Genomic DNA, 20,024 nt, shown 5'->3' on the forward strand with positions numbered 1-20,024 from the left:
TTATTACTTAGACACTTTCTTCCCTTCTATTCTCACTTACTCATATCTCACTGGGACAAATAGTCAATACTAAAAATTATCATTCTGTAATCAAAGTTTATACAAGTTTTGTGGAATCATCAGCAAGCTTTATATATATATAGTATTGAGTATTTGTCCCAGTGAGCTATGAGTAAGTGAGAATAGAAGGTTTAGAAAGTGTCAAAGTAATAAAGAAAGAAAGAAAATAAATCAAATAGCTAATCATAGCATGCATAGATTAGGAGAGATCAATCTTACATTATCCGAAGAACAAAAATAAGTAAATGAGAGAATCAGCTCAGTTATTCCTTGAAATTGTTGGCGTTCTAATAAGCTGTCTATGTGCAGTCAGCATACGTTGGGAGTGGTAAGATGGTCGCCAGTTTGCTTCAGCGGATTGTACGGAGTGTGTGGTGTAGCCTTTACGTATGCAGTGTTTGTTTACTTCTCGTTGCTAGGTAACCCTCTCCCAAGATGGCAGTCGAAAGTATCGAGGGAACAGCAGTCTGTCCGCTCTACTAACTGTAGTCTGTCTGTTTGTGTCCTGCGCGTTGTTGTTCGGCTGTAAACAAGGATAACTTAGCAAATAGGTGTTGTATTTCTGTTGAATCTTTGCACTTTTTGTTCAGATTCTGTGCTGGGTATTGGACGGTTTTTGTGTTCGTTGTCAGGCTGTCTCAGAGTAGTGTTTTTAAGCCGTAACTGTCGTGTTTTGGACTGAAACGAGCGTACATAGTTACAGCTAGCCTCTTGAACTAGCCACAGTTAGCTGAGCCGACTAATACATTTCCGAATAAAACTTCGCATATCCTGGAAACATTTCCATTTTCAGCGATTAGGACGTTCCGAACAGTAAGTATAATCTCCGCTCTTTTGCAACGTTTTTGTAGAGTTGAACGATGACGTGTGAGCGGAGTTAGCTTAGCTGCTAAATTAGCTTCCTGTTTTTTTAATAAGTAAATTATGAAATTATACCTGATAATTCAAACAGACTTGTGGCTTTGAAATACTTTCTCTTAGATGCTTTGTGTTTTTAGTTGATTGAGATAGAAATAATCAACTGCTTTGACTATGTGAAGGGAAAATACAGTCTTATGATGGCTTCTCATTAACTTTCGGTTTTATCATCATATATTCAGTGCTTTTAGTCGTGAATTGCAGGACTAACAAAACAAAAATTGATGTGTCAGCTTGGACTGTGAGTTGGATTGGATTTGTTTGGTAAAATTCAGATCAGTAAAAAAATACAAGTTACAAATAAGAGTGAGGATATTTAAGTATAAAAACACCTATTTCCAATGTGGTCCTTATGCCACGTTCACACCGGACGCCACGCAACACCACAAATTCATAATTTGCTGCAGGAGCTGCGTCTGGATGACGGCCGCTTTCAACGGTACTTCTGCCTCTCTAGGACTCAGTTGCTCTCACTGGCTCTGATGCGCTTACGGAGTCTGCGGGCTCTGTAAACGCTGCAGCGGGCCACTCACACTGCCCCCCGTCTGGTGTGTGGAGCTGCGGCCAACTGTGGCAACAAGTCCAGAGACTACTCTCGCAGTTTTGATGCGGAGCACTCCGGCAGCCCGCAAGGATAGACTTCTTGCGGAAAAATCCGCAGCGCCGCAGGGTCTCGGTAACCTCAGCCACAGAGCTCCGTGGCCACTGAGAGAGGTTTGTATCTTTCTAATGACTTGGATTCTCTGCGGGTCCCGCATCTGTACCCCGCAACGGTAACACCGGAGGCAGTGTGAGCAAGGAGTGAGGACCTCCTGTCCCATTCGCGCGCGCACATGTGAACAAAGAAAAAAATAAACTGGATGCTGCTGCTGCAGTTCATCGCTCTCCCCTCAAACTCTGTCGTAATTGTGTTATAAACCAGTCACCATTTGTTTTATTATACGTCAGCATAGTTAATAAAATTATCTTCACCTACAATTCGTTCGCACGCACACATGTGAACAAGGGAAAAAAAACTGGCTGTTGCTGCAGTTCATTGCTCTCCCCTCAAACTCTGTCATAATTGTGTTAAATAAATAAAGGACAAAAGGGACACAGGCTGGCTGCCAGAGACAGGACATGTCCACATCAAGTATCACTACATAGCCAGTCCCTGATTGGTCATCGCCGTGTGACAAGACAAAAAAGTTCAGATTTTTCAACTTGGGGGAGAGGGCGACACAACTCGATGCAACGTGATATCGCGCCACAGATGCGCCAATCGCTCAAAACTGCTTTATTCGTGTCGATTTATTCGCGTTGCATTGCGTGGCTTGGACTTCTGTGGCGCCATAATGTGTCCTTCCATAGGGATTACATGGCAACCTCTCGCTGCCGTCGCTCGCATGTGAGCGCGGCATTAAACAATTTAAAATACAAGATTTAAAAACAACACAAATTTAAAAAAAATCACACAAACAACAATAAAAACAAATATTTGTGGTTAAAACATAACCTAAAAACACAACGTTATTTTACTGTAGGCAGACAAAGTAAAACTATCATTAAAAACTACTAATACTAGTCATTTTAATGCAACAAACTGTCCAATTCATAAAAACAAGTCAGTCCAGATACATGAATTCTGAGCTATATGTCCATACAGGTAACTTTTATATTTGGGTCCCGGCTGTGGAGCAGCTAGATGTTAAGTTTGTGTTACGGTCAAGATCTGTTGTTAATTTTAGGTTGAATGTGACTTGCATGAGGTTGGGACCCTTAACTGCTTTGGGCCCACTGTGTTATGTGTACGTGGTCTGTTAGAAAAGTATCTGACCTTTTTATTTTTTGCAAAAACCATATGGATTTGAATCACGTGTGATTGCATCAGCCAAGCTTGAACCTTCCTGCGCATGCGTGAGTTTTTTCACGCCTGTTGGTTGCTTCATTCGCCTGTGAGCAGGCTTTGTGTGAGCAATGTGAACTACTTCTATATCTCTTTCATCTCTATAGATTTTCATCTTAAATTGTTGGCCAAACATCCACAGTCATGTTGATTTGTGGTTGTATGTTTGTGTTTTTAGATGGGTGGCTGGTCAAAGGGGCCTCGTGCTGCCATGGATGCAGGAAGTAGTGACGGTGAAGAGTCACTGCAGATAGCATTTAAAAAGTTGAAGGTTGACCCTGAGAGGTAAGTGTCCGCTTAGATGAGTGAATATACATCCCATAACATTTCCATCATCATTCACCTTACTGATGTTTTTAATTTTATTTATTTATTTATTTATTTTTTGCTATATTAAAATGCATATTTCTCTCTCTCTCTCTCTCTCTCTCTCTCTCTCTCTATATATATATATATATATATATTGTGTGTGTGTGTGTGTCTGTATAATTACATAATTGAGGTGTTTGATGGGACATTTCCATGGGAATATGTGTCCAAACTTTTGTTTGGCACTATTCTTCATGTTTGGTGAGCAGCACGGTGGTGCAGGAGGTTGATGTACTCGCTCACCAATGAGAAGATCCACACTTTGAGTGTCGACATGCGCATCCACTGTGGTGACCCTGAGAAAAATGACAGAATCCAATTAGTTTTGCACACTTCACATTTGGTGAATGTTGTTTTTTGACCAGCCCTATTTAAGAGGCAATCAGTTTGGTGTATCTGAAGTAACATAACGTGCTGCCTGTAAAACAGTCTGTGTTAAATAGATTTTGTATGATATTCTTTCGTGTGCTCTCAGGTTGCCACATTCTGATCCAACATGGCTCCAAAAGTTCATTTGGGATTGGCATCGACTTTATAGCTTATAAAATTGATTTGACAGCAAATGCACTTTTTTTGTTTTTGGGAGCTCTGCTGCCAAGTGACATTAACCTGGTCCCAAACTGTGTGAAAAGCTGTTTTGAATATTTTGTACTCTGCCAACATTATTATTCTAATCAATGCAGACGCTACTTATTCTTGTGGTGTGCGTGAATGATTACAAAACTGTGAAATATCAGCTGTTGAAATGTGGTTCAGACAAATTCTGCAAACATATCTAATCAAAGTGGAAATATTGTAGCCAGCGTACAAAATTTAGCATCTCTGGTGCCATTTTTGTTTGGGCTTTGAAGCTTGAAAGATCAGAAATATACCTATTACACAAAACAAAAAGGTTAAAGTTTATGTATGTATGTATGTTATTGTTGTTGTTATATATAATTTATGCATATGAGATCATTTTGGGAGTAGGAAACTAACTTGTGGGCTACACCAAGTTGCAGTGTGAGGGTGTTTTTATTTTTAAAGCTAATTCCATGATACACCTGTGGCTAAACTGACATGGAATGATCCAGGAACAAATCCCACTCAGACTACTGATTTTGACTTTGTCTTTATTCCAGTTTACCAGGGGTTGTGAGTGTTTCAGAGCCAAGAGTGAATCCATGGTCCTCTCATGACAGCAGCAGCGTGAAGCCAAAACTCAGCTCCCCTAAAGACAACAGGCGTGGGTAAGTCTGAGAGTTTGCTGTGCCAGTTGGTGGATGTGGTGTCTTGTAACTGGTGTACTTGAGCATGTGACATACTAGCTTCTGAAAAGTTGTAATTTCCCTTCCATCACGCTGGTTTTGTGCTATTTGGTAAGAAAACATCAAAGACTGAGGTACCAAAATCTATGTTCCAATTCGTTCTGGTGGCACATAGAAATTGGTGCCTTATTGGAAGGAGGGCTTGATGCCAAACCGTACTGAAGGCCGTTTGTCGTGAACTGTCTGCTCACTCTGAGCCGTTTATGCAAATGCTCGATTAACAGAAAAGATTATATTGAAAAAAATGTCTTCCCCTCTGCTGTGTCGCTAGGTGCATGAGGAAATCCTCTAGAGGAGTGTCCAGAAACCAGAGGCGTCGGAGGTCCAAGTCCCCGATTCTTCGTTCCCCGATTTTCACTTATTGCAGCACCATGGAAACCTCTGCAGTGTCTGCCCATGCTGGAGGTGTCTCAGCCCAGAAAGTGCTCTTTTCTTCAGGAATCCCAGGCTGTTCTGGAGCTGGAATGTCTTCAACATCCTTACAGGAGGTTCCTTGTGGCATTAATCCCGTGACACCAACATTCACACATTCACTCAGTTCCACAGAGGAACATACCCGTGAGGGGGCAGGACCACCTCAGAAACCTGAACCTGCTGGATTTACAGACTTAGGGAAACGCTATAATTCTGAGAGGGAAGAAGATAAACCACCTGCAGGTCAGTGCCTACACCAGCATCCAGTGCAGGAGGTGAAGGATGTTTTCTCCTTCACGGGGCTCCACAATGCCCTCTCATGTGAGCGGACGCTCCCAAGCTACGAGGACTCTTCTAGGACTCACAGCACGGCCGCGTTGGCCCCGTCGCTGTCTCGCTCGTGCTCGGAGCAGGCGCGCGCCTGCGTGGACGACTTCAATATAGAGGACCTCTGTGGCTACATGGAGTATTATCTGTACATCCCCAAGGAAATGTCCACCATGGCTGAGATGATGTACACATAAAAACAAACCAGAAGGACAAAAAAGACAGACAGAGAGAGAGACTATATGAAATAAGGAAAGTATTAATGTCGAATTCTTTCAGTTTTTGGGAGAAGGATGAAAACAAGGTGTTGGTCTTGTGTAGAAATATGGATCACACAAGAATAAATTCAAACGTACAAAATAAACAGGTCTTTTATCGGAGTTGAAAGTGTTTCAGTTTCCCCTCTTCTGAGTTTAAGCCTTTTTCCTTCATTTTTCTTTGAAGTAACTATCAGCACGAGCTGTGCTAAAATAACTCTGCACGGTGAGAGCTTTTTCCCATTTTTGTGGAAAGTTTCCTGCATGTACAGAAAATGCTCCCTGATCCACCTACAGCTAATTAATGGACAGGTGTGCTCAGCCAATGAGGAGCCGGGAAACACCAGCGTTATGAAAGTGTTTGGGGCATGTTCAGGTTCACTTTGCAATTCACACGGTGCAAAAATCTCAAACCCCAAAGGCGGGTTTATGATGAGCGGTTCACAGGAGCAGCAGCTTCCGTCACCAATGTGATTTCATTTTCAATCAATTAAAAAAAAACAAGCAAAACTTATTGAAAACGATTGTTCTTTGCTAAAAGGTTGTTTTTATGATCAAACTTTAGTTGTGTATGTAGGTGTAGTGATTTAATAATTGGACAAGTTCCATGAAATAACTAATTGGAACTTAAGATTTTACAAGAAAGAAAAATGATAACAGAGGCTGTTGTACACTTTTTTTGACAGCTGGCTGATTTTACATAACATTTCCCTGTGTGACTGAAGACACTCCAGGTGTATAAATAAGGTATTGGATGGTGTTCACTCTGCATGATAACATTTTTTGTTTTTTGGTTTTTTTTTGGGCTGTAGTGGTTTGGGAAACAGGCTTTAGATCATCTCTCCCGGCCTGTTGTGGCCTTGAAAGTCCAAGATGCTTCAGGTTTTCCTATTTCCCTTCAAACCAATCACCTCAGCAAGTGGGTTCACTGATGAGTGCCTCCCCCAACCTTAAAGTCCAGATCATCTGCTGAGGTGATCAGTACTCAGGAAAACCTGGTCCTTCGTGACCACCCGGGCTCCAGACCACTCAAAGGTGGTTTCACTGATTCCATCTGCTCAAAGTGGAATCACCGGGTGGAGTTGGTGGTTACAAAGGAAGCCTGCACTCTTTTGGCCCTTTCTGGGATCAGTTTGACACCTCTGCTCTAGGCCTACTGTTTGTAAAGATCTTGGGGTACATTTTTGCCAACTTTGACCTTTGACTGATCTGCTCTTGAAGTTGAGAGCCCCTTTATTCCTGTAAGCAGAAGAACAAGGTCCTCGATCACAGTCGGCTCTTAGGGACTGAATGGAGAGCAGGGTAACTCCCCCACTCTACCCTAAAAGTGTCTTTATATTTACTGAGGTAAACACACACACGTGTACCTCTGTAGGGGTCCCCACTGGTCTACTAGACATTTCTAATGACATTTTTGCCTTTTTGCTGGCGATAAGAAGCGTTATACTGTGAGGTTCTTAGATTGCCCCACAGGCTTACATTGTGACACTGCTTAGCCTGTGAACACGTTAGCGTTCATGTTCAACACTGGACAGATTATCATCATTTTTGTTCTAAGTGGAGAAAAAAGAAATCCGAAAACCTCTAAAAAATATATATCCCAGGTTCCCCTTTAACAAGAGCATATGAATGGTGAAATTACTTCACTTGGTGGCAGCAGCAGACAGCAATGTGCTGTTACCAAGAATTCAAACTGAGATCTACTGACTCATTCTGACTTCAAAAATCAACAACGCAGCCCTGACACCTTCACAACAGACAACCTCTGACCCTCATCTGTGTCGTTGCGGTACAACCCCAACTTGCATACGGCCAGAATGTCCTCAGGTATATAGGCCGTATTCAGTCTGCAGGATTACTGACTCCTGTTTTTGAAACATGAACATACAGGCAACATACTATATATTTTTTATTATAATAAGCAATGCATCACATGAGCTTATGTTTATAAAAAGAATCTGTTTCTGTTTCTTTAAAAATAATCTAATTTAGATTGCAAGCTACATGCAATGTAAAGATGTAGAACGGCAAGGAAACTATGAGGATCAAGAAATGAGGGAAAATGTACTTGAACGTTTCACTAAATAAAAAAAATAAAATGGTAGTAATTATATATACGTACACACACGTGTGTATAAAACAACAGATCATTACTTATCAAGTAATTATTCATAATAAATAGAAATAAATGCATAACAAATGTCCAAATAACTGATATAATAATACATTTTATAATGCACCTTTCATTATTAAAAATCTCAAAAAAGTGCTACAGGAAAAAAAACAAGGATCAAGAAATTAAAAAGAGAAAATCTTAAGATAAAACAGTCAGTAGAATAGAATAAAAAGATAAAAATATATAATAAAATGGAATAAAAAGACACTAACAGTTCAAATTATGGAGAGCTGTGAAAGGCCTTTTTTAAAAGCTTCAACAGTTTGTGGAGCCCTCAGGTGGTCAGGGAGGGAGTTCCAATATGATGCCCCGTCTCCCATGGTGAGAAGTTTGGTGCGAGAGGGATGGAGGAGATTAGGAGGGAAGGGGAGGATGTTTGGGGAGTGAGGAGGTCTGTGAGGTAAGTGGGGGCACTGTGCTACGAGCAGAACGACAACCAGACTGGAACCTTTCAACCCGTCTGTGAGAATGGAGGTGGTCCTGTAGCTGAACGGCAACAGGACGGAAGTTAGGAAATGGGCCCGTAATTAGAGAGGACCTCTGGGTCCAGGTTGGGTTTTTTTTCCCAGCAGGGAGCTCATGGAGCCCAAACCTCCAGCAACACAAATTTGTACCTTGGAAAAATAGTTCAAGGTCAAAGTCCTGTCAGAAGTGACTTTTCATAAACTAAAATATAATAGAAAATATGTATCAAAAGGGCTTTTCAATGTTAAAATCAAATATCAGCTGAACCTGCAATACGGCTCAGATGTGGATCAAACTTTTTCTGTTCATTGAGAGTGCCAGTTTGCACCTCAGTGTCACAAATGAGAGTGATGGGGTCACTTTTGATTAAGATATAATGCAAAATGTACATCGGATGGGCTTTTCAATATTAAATTAAAATGTCCACAAAATCCACAATCTGGATCAGATCCAGATCAAACTTTGTCAGGTGATAGTGAGTGCCAGTGTGCACCTCACTTTCAAATATGAGAGAGATTGGGGCACGTTTGATTAAGATATAATGTAAAATATACATTAAATGGGGTTTTCAATGTTAAATTGAAATGGCTAGAAAATCTGGATCAGATCCGGATCAGACTTTGTTGGTCAATAAAGGAGCATCCTACACAATGCTCCCAAATATGAAAGAAATTTTATCTTTTTTTTTTTTTTTTTTGAAAGAGTTATGAATTTTGGAATATTTGTTCAGTGTTATAGACAGGGATTTTTCCCATTTTCCAAGATTTTTTCTGACTGCCCTTTGACCCATGACCTTGAAAATTTAATAACGTCTTGCCCATCAGGATATGAATCTTAAGTAAAAATTTTCCTAGTGACATATGTGGACTCCAGGCTGTTCACAAACAGACAGACAGACAGACAGGGGTGATAATATAACCTCCTCCACCTTTGTTGGCGTCGGTAATGACGGGACATGGGCAGACTGTGGAGACGGGTTTATTATTTGTGTAATGAGAGGGCTTCGGGCACGTGGTTGGATTTAATGACAGCTGTAGGGAAAGGATCCACGGCACAGGTAGATGGCAGCAGTGCATACAGGAGAGAAGCTGAAACCAAGGTATTGATCTCATTACACGGTATCAATCAATATGGATACTAATGGTATCGATATTATCAATATTTGGATCGATATGCCCACCACCATTAATGATACTGATGTGGAAATAGCTGTCAAAATGTGTTACTTTTACATCGCTCCATTCCTGCCCATAGGGCAGGTAGTTAGTTTGCTAGTATTCCTAATTTTTTCAATTTCAATTTTATTTGGTAAGAGGGACAAAGTACATTAATGAACATTTTGTTTTTAAAAGAAATAAAAATAAGAATGTAAATGTACACAATTGCAGCCATAGGCTGATTTCCATTGTCAGTCCCCCTGCCAGATGGTACAGGCAAAATCCTAAAATAATAAATAAAAAAACGCATAATAAATCATAAAAAAACCCACATAAAATCATATTATAGCATTGTCCAATGTCCAAGGTTCTACTGATGATGGCAGGTTTGGGTGGACTGGGTTTGGACTTTGGACTTGGACTTGGGTTTGACTTGATTTCCCCTCCGTGTAATTTAAGAAGCACAAGTACAGCATTATTAGCTGGAATCTTTAAAGTAGAGTCGTGAACTCACTGCATGTGGAAATATTACTGTACTTTTAGGTACTTTCTTTCTGCAGTGCAGTTAAAAGAGATTCAGATGAACTTCAGATGCACCACTGCTTCCTGTCAAATGTACCAACCACTTCAAAGGTCCATGCAGGAAGTTGGTGTCTTCAGTCACTTGAGAGCCAGAAGGCATCAACTCAGCTGAACCCACGTGACTATTAAGAGGTCCAGGTCACGATCGGGATCAGGGTTTTGAAACCACAAGTGGAGATCTCCCAGAGAACTCCCTGGCAAGAAATAAAGTCATGGTTTGACATCAAACAACACATCTTTTAAACTCCATCCATCCATTTTCTAAACCTGCTTATTCCAGTTAAGGGTCACAGGGGGGCCAGGCAGTGGTCAATCGGCGAGAAAAAAAAAAAAATTGAGAATAGAATCAAAGGAAACATTAGGAGGCAGAATGAGATCACCTGTGGTTCATTTCCACCAAACCTTCTCACCCTGAGAGTGGAGCAGATAACATCCATTTAACAGCAAATTTGTTCAAATGCAGATTAAAGCACCAAATTTGGCACCATGGTTCCCAAAGTAGTACTTACCAAATCTGGTCAAGTGGCCACGTGAAAAGTCAAGATGGCAACTGGCGACCATTTTCCATGATGGCTGCCAAAAAAAATCTGCTGAAAATTACTTTTTTCTTAGAAATCCTCCTACTTGATCGATTTGTGTAATATCCATTGCAATTGGGGTTATTAATCACAATGAATCTGTTTTACAGCATCAAGTGAATCCAAAATGGTGTGTAATTTCAAGATGGCCAGCAAATCGACCCCCAAAATAATTCTTTTTTTCTCATAAAACATTTTTTTTTTTTTTTTTTTTGATCTTGGGGTCAAATTGTAGGTTTTCAGGCATGCCGGATTTAATTTTTCATGCATCGACAACAGTATGACTCTCTTCATTGCATAAATTGGCATTTGACCATGTTGACTGCAGATATTAAAAATAAAAACATCATATACTATTCAACCCTAAACACCTTTTAATAGGCTTACATGCAGTACTTTCCATTAATACTAAACATAGCAAATTTGGCAAATAAGCAAAATCTCACAATGAATAAATGAAATTTTTGGGTTTCCAGTTTTACATTCTCTTCATGTCACCTGTTGTGGAGCGTTCTTCGGATGTGATCGTACCACCTCGGTTGTTTTCTTTCGGTGATTGAGTGATTGTGAGTACAGATCCTCCCCGGGCCTTCAGTTTAATGACCCCATTGCTTTTTCAGATGTCTTTTCTTTGCGCTTGGCTGGCAGAGATCAAGACAGCAGATCGATTCTTCTGTGGAGTAAATCAGTAACAAATGTCCACCAGAGGGCAGCGGTTCCTGTAATTCTTTGCACGTGGTGGTGTAGTGTTTCTCACTCAGTAGGGTTTGAAAGTTGATGAAAGTTGACCTAGAATGATTCAGTAGGGTGTGTCTTTATTTTCTTTGTGCCCCTTGAGGGAAACAAAAAAGATCTACCTGTTGGACACAGAAAAAAAGGAATGTTTGGCGCCTGTAGGAAGAGAAGATGAATGTAAAATACAGGAATAAGAAAATCAGCTGCTCAAAGTCGTACGAAAGAACGTTTGAAAGGTCTCGGATGGTGTTTACGCAACAGCAACTGGCAACATTTCTCCAAAGAAACTTTGAACACTAAATAATAAGTTCAGCTGATTTTGAATAAAATTTAAACTTTTTTTTTTTTTTTTTTTTTTTTTAAAAAACCTTGACTGAGAAACTTCAATAGATTTTTACATGATTTGAGATAGAGAACCAGAAATTGGTGAAAAGATGGGTTGTTTGTTTGTTTGTTTTTAAAAGCCTCTTAGATGAGTGGTGGAAAAGTCTTGAAGACTATAGTGAAAGTCCAGTTGCTTTGTATTTAAAACCCAATTATAAATATCATGTAGAACTTCAGTCTGTTTGTCTGTTCCACACATTTTTCCTTTTCTCTTATTGCACTTTTCATTTGCACATTTTTTTTGTACTGTGAATTATTCAGTGTTTAGTGTATATTTATCCATGTCGTACAGAGAGAGTGCAGTTCAAACTCAAGTCCAAGTCCTTAATGTAGATACTTGGTGAATAAAAGCTATATTGATAGATATTGAAGCTATATATGATTCTGATTCTGATAATTGCTGCCTGAATGACAGAACGTTCCTTGACATTTTTTTTTCATCATTTGAAGCAGAGACCCAATTACTTTGATATGTGGCTAAATGTCTTGTTTTTTTGTGGCTGTCCAGCTGCTTTCAAACAATTTTCAAGATATCTGATGAGCAATTTTGCACAAAATGTTTGCAAAAAAGTTTAACCTTGAATAAAACAATTAAAAACCAGCTGGAATCATTTAAAAAAAGAACGTTACTACAAGTATGAGACCCATGTCGTGGCAGTGGCAGCAGCTAGGGGACGCTGCCCAAACAGTGGCACTATGACAGAACCCAAGATGTTGTAACAGTTCTACTTTATTAAAGGTATTATTATAAAAAAAATACTTTAACAATGTAAAATTTTTGATGTTTTGTGGAAATCACATCTATCGCAGCCACAGCAGGAAAAATCACAGATAATGACATGGATAATCACCGCACAGCGTTATCTGGGTGGTAGTAGTAGTACTGCAGTACACTGCTAGTACACTGTTAATAGTACTGGGTTCTGAGTGCGCGGAAATGTATCATGTCGACCACTTTGGATGTGACACTTATACCTACAGCCACGCCCTTTAATAAAACTCCATGTCCTTTAATAACACAACCACGCCCCTTAATAAAACAACCACGCCCCTTAAAAAACGCCACGCCCTTTAATGAAACACCACAACTTTTAATAAAACAGCCACAACCTTTAATAAAACAACCACGCCCCTTAATAAAACACCTCGCCCTTTAATAAAACAGCCACACCCTTTAATAAAACAGCCACACCCTTTAATAAAACAGCCACGCCCTTTAATAAAACAGCCACACCCTTTAATCAAACACCACACCCATTAATAAAACAGCCACACCCTTTAATAAAACAGCCAAGCCCTTTAATAAAACAGCCACACCCTTTAATAAAACAGCCACGCCCTTTAATAAAACAGCCACGCCCTTTAATAAAACAGCAACGCCCTTTAATAAAACAGCCACGCCCTTTAATAAAACACCACAACTTTTAATAAAACAGCCACAACCTTTAATAAAACAGCCACAACTTTTAATAAAACAGCCACAACCTTTAATAAACAACCACGCCCCTTAATAAAACGCCACACCCTTTAATAAAACAACCATGCCCCTTAATAAAACACTACACCCTTTAATAAAACACCACAACTTTTAATAAAACAGCCACAACTGTTGTGTGGGCCGCTGAAGAGGAGGTACTGCTGGCCCACCACCACCAGAGGGCGCCCTGCTTGGAGTGCGGGCTCCAAGCACAAGAGGGCGCCAGACCCAGAGGAGGTGACAGCTGTCACTCATTACTCCAGCTGTCACTCATCTACACCACCATATAAGCCGGACTGCAACTCCACCTCCCCGCCGAGAAATCGACTACCAGTACTAAGGTAATTTTCTCTGCTGACTTATACGTTGAAAAGTAATCTGAACTTCTGTTGCAGCCGTTATTCCTGGTGCTTTCCTTGTCTGGAGGATTGGCGTGACAGTGACGGCTTCACCTCGCACCCCGTCCCAGATAAGTGGTTGATCAGGAGCTGCACGAGTGTGTGTGATTTTGGAGGTGGAGGTGCTCCCTCCTAACGGTGTCTGGACTGTTAATCACTGAGTGTGCGGACTCACACTCACACATCATCTTTCTGTTTTCTGCCAGCAGTACCAGGGTCGACAGCCGAAGACAGAGGCCACCTGGGGACTCGGGACTTGGCGGCTCCGGTGTTCTTCAGGCCGTTGGTGGTGGAAGCCGTGTGGGACGCGGCTTCTCTCTCGTCGGGCGTCTTCTATCTTCGAGCCTGCCCACACGTCACCTGGTGTTTATTGACTGTGAACATTAAGACACGTTTCGTTGTGTAATATCACAACATTAAATTGTTACCTTTTGGCTTACTCATTGTCCGTTTATTTGCGCCCCCTGTTGTGGGTCCGTGCTATGACACCTTCACAACAGGATTTCTCGGCCATCGTCATGGACTCCGAGGGGCGTCAACTCCAGCTTGAACGGCCAATGGAAGAGCCAGGAGCGCAGGCGTCAGCGGGAGGCGGGTTGAGTGAGCTGCAGCAGATCTTAACCGCCTTCAAGGCCCGGTTAGTGTTTGTGACCGAGCAGAGTGTCCTCCTTAATCGGAGGGTGGAGGCTCTCACCGCCAGGGTGGAAGCGTGCGATCAGGGCGCTGCTGCAGCCACTCCTCTGGCTGGTCCTGGGCCCGTATCAAACGTTCCACTGGTCGTTCAACGAACCCCCCCACCGTCCCCTGAAGCATACATAAGCCCTCCGGAACCGTACGGGGGCTGTGTCGAGACGTGCGCGGACTTCCTCATGCAGTGTTCGCTCGTTTTTTCACAGCGCCCCGTCATGTACGCATCAGACGCTAGCCGGGTGGCTTATGTTATTAATTTGCTTCGAGGAAAGGCACGCGCATGGGCTACGGCGCTTTGGGAGCAGAATTTACGGCTCCTAACGTCTTATACTGGGTTTGTACGGGAATTCAAACAAGTGTTTGATCATCCCAACAGAGGCGAGACCGCTTCGAACGTGCTGCTGTCGATGAGACAGGGGCGTCGTAGCGCAGCCGAGTATGCAGTCGACTTCCGCATCGCGGCAGCGAGGTCCGGCTGGAATAACGTTGCGCTCCGCGCCGCCTTTGTAAATGGACTGTCCCCGGTCCTTAAGGAGCACCTACTGGCCAAGGATGAACCGCGGGAATTTGACGGGCTGATCGATTTGGTTATACGTTTAGACAACCGTTTAAATGAGCATCGTCGGGAGCAGGCCGGGGGGCGTGACCGGGCACGAGCCGTCCCTCCCCCTTCCGGTTCCGACAAGGTGACGTCGTCCCCACGCTTCACTGCCAGAGAGCTCCGTGTGGCTACGGCTCCCCCTGCTGAGGAGGCTAGGGACACGAGCAGGGCCAAATTAAGATCAAAAATCAGACAAAGGAGGCTGGCCCGCGGGGAGTGTTTTGTCTGCGGCTCTTGCGAGCACATGCAGAAGGACTGCCCTAAAACGGTCAAACTACAACGCCCGTCCTTAGAAACTGGGCTAAGGGTGGGTCATAACACGCACGCGGGAAAACCCCGCAAATCTGCACGAATCCCAGTAACAATCCTTTGTGGGGATTTAACCCTTCATGCCCCAGCACTGATAGACACAGGGTCTGAAGGGAATCTGCTGGACAGCAGATGGGTAAAGGAAGTAGGGCTCCCTCTGGTGGCTCTGCCGGCACCATTGCAGGTGCGAGCACTAGATGGCACCCTGCTTCCATTAATCACACATCAGACACAACCAGTGACTTTGGTTGTGTCTGGGAATCACAGGGAGGAGATGGTGTTCCATGTAACACCTTCTACCTCCCGAGTGATTTTGGGCTTTTCATGGATGGTGAAGCACAATCCCCGGATTGATTGGCCGTCTGGGGTTGTGACGCAGTGGAGCGAAACCTGCCACCGGGAGTGCTTAGGATCCTCGGTTCCTCCCGGCACTACAGCTAATGAGGAGGTCAAAGTTCCCCCCAATCTATCGGCGGTGCCAAAGGAGTACCACGATCTTGCTGACGTTTTCAGCAAAGATCTGGCACTCACTCTTCCCCCGCACCGACCGTATGATTGTGCCATCGATTTGGTCCCTGGCGCTGAGTACCCGTCCAGTATGTTGTACAACCTCTCACGTCCGGAACGCGAATCAATGGAGACCTACATCCGGGACTCCTTAGCTGCCGGGCTGATCCGGAACTCCACCTCCCCGATGGGTGCTGGTTTCTTTTTTGTGGGCAAGAAAGACGGCGGACACCGTCCATGCATTGATTACCGAGGGCTGAACGAGATCACGGTTCGCAACCGATACCCGTTACCTCTGTTGGATTCAGTGTTCACGCCCCTGCATGGAGCCCAAATTTTCACAAAATTGGATCTTAGAAACGCGTACCACCTGGTTCGGGTCCGGAAGGGAGACGAATGGAAGACGGCATTCAACACCCCGTTAGGTCATTTTGAGTACCTGGTCATGCCGTTCGGCCTCACTAACGCCCCCGCGACGTTCCAAGCTTTGGTAAATGACGTCTTGCGGGACTTCCTGCATCGGTTCGTCTTCGTATATCTGGACGATATACTCATCTTTTCCCCGGACCCTGAGACCCATGTCCAGCATGTACGTCAGGTCCTACAGCAGTTGTTGGAGAACCGGCTGTTTGTGAAGGGCGAGAAGTGCGAGTTCCACCGCACTTCTTTGTCCTTCCTGGGGTTCATCATCTCCTCCAACTCCGTCGCCCCTGATCCGGCTAAGGTTGCGGCGGTGAGAGATTGGCCCCAACCGATAAGCCGCAGGAAACTACAGCAGTTCCTAGGCTTTGCAAATTTCTACAGGAGGTTCATTAAAGGTTACAGTCAGGTAGTTAGCCCCCTGACTGCCCTGACCTCCACCAAGGTCCCCTTCGCCTGGTCGGATCGGTGCGAAGCCGCGTTCCAGGAGTTGAAACGCCGGTTCTCGACTGCACCAGTTCTGGTGCAGCCTGATCCTGATCGCCAGTACATAGTAGAAGTGGACGCCTCTGACTCAGGGATAGGAGCCGTGCTGTCCCAGAGCGTGGAGGCTGATAAAGTCCTCCATCCTTGTGCCTTTTATTCCCGCAGGTTGACCCCAGCTGAACGGAACTATGACGTCGGCAATCGGGAACTTCTTGCGGTGAAGGAGGCTCTTGAAGAGTGGAGACACCTGCTGGAGGGGGCATCGTTGCCCTTCACGGTTTTCACAGACCATCGGAACCTGGAGTACATCCGGACCGCCAAGCGGCTGAACCCCAGGCAAGCCCGCTGGTCTCTGTTCTTCGGGCGCTTTGACTTCCAGATCACGTATCGCCCCGGGACCAAGAACCAAAAACCAGATGCATTGTCCCGGGTGCACGAAGAAGAAGCCAAAGCGGGGCTGTCGAACCCCACCGAGACCATCATCCCCGAGTCCACTGTCGTGGCCACCCTCACCTGGGACGTGGAGAAGACCGTCCGGGAGGCCCTGACAACGAGCCCGGACCCGGGGACTGGCCCCAAGAACAGACTGTACGTCCCACCAGAGGCAAGAGCTGCCGTATTGGACTTCTGTCACGGGTCCAAGCTCTCCTGTCATCCCGGAGTGCGTAGGACCGTGGCAGTAGTCCAGCAGCGCTTCTGGTGGGCGTCCCTGGAAACCGACGTCCGGGACTACGTCCAGGCCTGTACCATCTGCGCCAGGGGCAAGGCAGACCATCGGAGGACGACGGGACTCCTCCAACCCCTGCCAGTGCCTCATCGTCCCTGGTCTCACATCGGCCTGGACTTCATCACGGGCCTCCCGCCGTCCCAGGGCAACACCGTTATTCTCACGATAGTGGACCGGTTCTCCAAGGCGGCCCACTTCGTGGCCCTCCCGAAGCTCCCGACGGCCCAGGAGACGGCGGACCTCCTGGTCCACCACGTCATGCGGCTGCATGGGATACCATCGGACATCGTTTCAGATCGTGGTCCCCAGTTCTCTTCACAGGTGTGGAAGAGTTTCTGGAAGGAGCTGGGGGCCACCGTGAGTCTCTCGTCCGGGTACCACCCCCAGACCAACGGCCAGGCAGAGCGGGCTAACCAGGAGTTGGAACAGGCCCTTCGCTGCGTCACCTTCGCGCACCCGGCGGCCTGGAGTCACCGTCTGGCCTGGATCGAGTATGCCCATAACAGCCAAATCTCGTCTGCTACCGGCCTCTCCCCTTTTGAGGCATGTTTGGGGTTCCAGCCCCCTTTGTTCCCGCTGGTGGAGGGAGAGGTCGGTGTGCCCTCGGTCCAGGCCCACCTCAGGAGGTGCCGCCGGGTGTGGCGGACCGCCCGCTCTGCCCTATTACAGGCCCGGACGAGGGCCAAAACCCATGCGGACCGCCGATGTTCCCCGGCCCCCACATACCAGCCCGGGCAGGAGGTGTGGCTGTCAACAAAGGACATCCCCCTCTGTGTGGACTCACCCAAATTAAAGGACAGATACATCGGCCCATTCCCCATCCTCAAGATCATCAACCCGGCCGCAGTGAAGCTCCGACTTCCAGCTTCACTGCGGATCCACCCTGTTTTCCACGTGTCCCGTATCAAGCCACACCACACCTCGCCCCTCTGTGCACCTGGCCCTACGCCGCCTCCTGCCCGGCTCATCGACGGGGAGCCTGCTTGGACGGTCCGCAGGCTCCTGGACGTCCGTCGTAAGGGCCGGGGGTTCCAATATCTGGTGGACTGGGAGGGGTATGGACCCGAGGAACACTCCTGGGTGAAGAGGAGCTTCATCCTGGACCCGGCCCTCCTGGCCGATTTCTACAGCCGACACCCGGACAAGCCTGGTCGGGCGCCAGGAGGCGCCCGTTGAGGGGGGGGTCCTGTTGTGTGGGCCGCTGAAGAGGAGGTACTGCTGGCCCACCACCACCAGAGGGCGCCCTGCTTGGAGTGCGGGCTCCAAGCACAAGAGGGCGCCAGACCCAGAGGAGGTGACAGCTGTCACTCATTACTCCAGCTGTCACTCATCTACACCACCATATAAGCCGGACTGCAACTCCACCTCCCCGCCGAGAAATCGACTACCAGTACTAAGGTAATTTTCTCTGCTGACTTATACGTTGAAAAGTAATCTGAACTTCTGTTGCAGCCGTTATTCCTGGTGCTTTCCTTGTCTGGAGGATTGGCGTGACAGTGACGGCTTCACCTCGCACCCCGTCCCAGATAAGTGGTTGATCAGGAGCTGCACGAGTGTGTGTGATTTTGGAGGTGGAGGTGCTCCCTCCTAACGGTGTCTGGACTGTTAATCACTGAGTGTGCGGACTCACACTCACACATCATCTTTCTGTTTTCTGCCAGCAGTACCAGGGTCGACAGCCGAAGACAGAGGCCACCTGGGGACTCGGGACTTGGCGGCTCCGGTGTTCTTCAGGCCGTTGGTGGTGGAAGCCGTGTGGGACACGGCTTCTCTCTCGTCGGGCGTCTTCTATCTTCGAGCCTGCCCACACGTCACCTGGTGTTTATTGACTGTGAACATTAAGACACGTTTCGTTGTGTAATATCACAACATTAAATTGTTACCTTTTGGCTTACTCATTGTCCGTTCATTTGCACCCCCTGTTGTGGGTCCGTGCTACGACACCTTCACAACAACAACCTTTAATAAAATGCCACACCATTTAATAAAACAGCCACGCCCCTTAATAAAACACTACACCCTTTAATAAAACACCACACCCTTCAATAAAACAGCCACACCCTTTAATCAAACACCTCGCCGATTAATAAAACAGCCACACCCTTTAATCAAACACCTCGCCCTTTTATAAAACAGCCACGCCCTTTAATAAAACACCACGCCTTTTAATAAAACAGCCACACCCTTTAATAAAACATCCACACCCTTTAATAAAACAGCCACACCCTTTAATCAAACACCTCGCCCTTTTATAAAACAGCCATGCCCTTTAATAAAACGTCACGTCATTTAATAAAACAGCCACACCCTTTAATCAAACACCATGCCTTTTAATAAAACAGCCACACCCTTTAATAAAACAGCCATGCCTTTTAATGAAACAGCCACGCCCTTTAATAAAACACCATGCCTTTTAATAAAACAGCCACGCCCTTTAATAAAACAGCCACACCCTTTAATAAAACAGCCACGCCCTTTAATAAAACATCCACACCCTTTTATAAAACAGCCATGCCCTTTAATAAAACGTCACGTCATTTAATAAAACAGCCATGCCCTTTAATAAAATGTCACGCCATTTAATAAAACAGCCACACCCTTTAATCAAACACCATGCCTTTTAATAAAACAGCCACACCCTTTAATAAAACAGCCATGCCTTTTAATAAAACAGCCACGCCCTTTAATAAAACATCCACACCCTTTAATAAAACAGCCACACCCTTTAATAAAACAGCCACAACCTTTAATAAAATGCCACACCATTTAATAAAACAGCCACGCCCCTTAATAAA

General features: G+C 45.1%; 1 protein-coding gene across 1 annotated transcript; it reads left to right on the forward strand.

Annotated features, from left to right (window-relative positions):
* The first annotated feature begins 465 nt into the window (after positions 1-465).
* oser1 (oxidative stress responsive serine-rich 1) lies at positions 466-5,660 on the forward strand. Its single transcript, XM_034165903.1, has 4 exons — positions 466-873; positions 3,042-3,148; positions 4,354-4,461; positions 4,811-5,660. The coding sequence occupies exons 2-4, from the start codon at positions 3,042-3,044 to the stop codon at positions 5,475-5,477; spliced, it is 882 nt and encodes a 293-aa protein (XP_034021794.1). The 5' UTR covers positions 466-873; the 3' UTR covers positions 5,478-5,660.
* The last annotated feature ends 14,364 nt before the right edge of the window (positions 5,661-20,024 follow it).

Source organism: Thalassophryne amazonica, chromosome 3, assembly GCF_902500255.1.
Source record: "Thalassophryne amazonica chromosome 3, fThaAma1.1, whole genome shotgun sequence".
NCBI lineage: Eukaryota > Metazoa > Chordata > Actinopteri > Batrachoidiformes > Batrachoididae > Thalassophryne > Thalassophryne amazonica.

Coding starts and splice junctions, on each gene's coding strand:
- oser1 (XM_034165903.1), top strand. CDS start 3,042: ATGGGTGGCTGGTCAAAGGGGCCTCGTGCTGCCATGGATGCAGGAAGT. Junction 3,149..4,353: donor TTGAAGGTTGACCCTGAGAG/GTAAGTGTCCGC, acceptor TCTTTATTCCAG/TTTACCAGGGGTTGTGAGTG. Junction 4,462..4,810: donor CCTAAAGACAACAGGCGTGG/GTAAGTCTGAGA, acceptor CTGTGTCGCTAG/GTGCATGAGGAAATCCTCTA.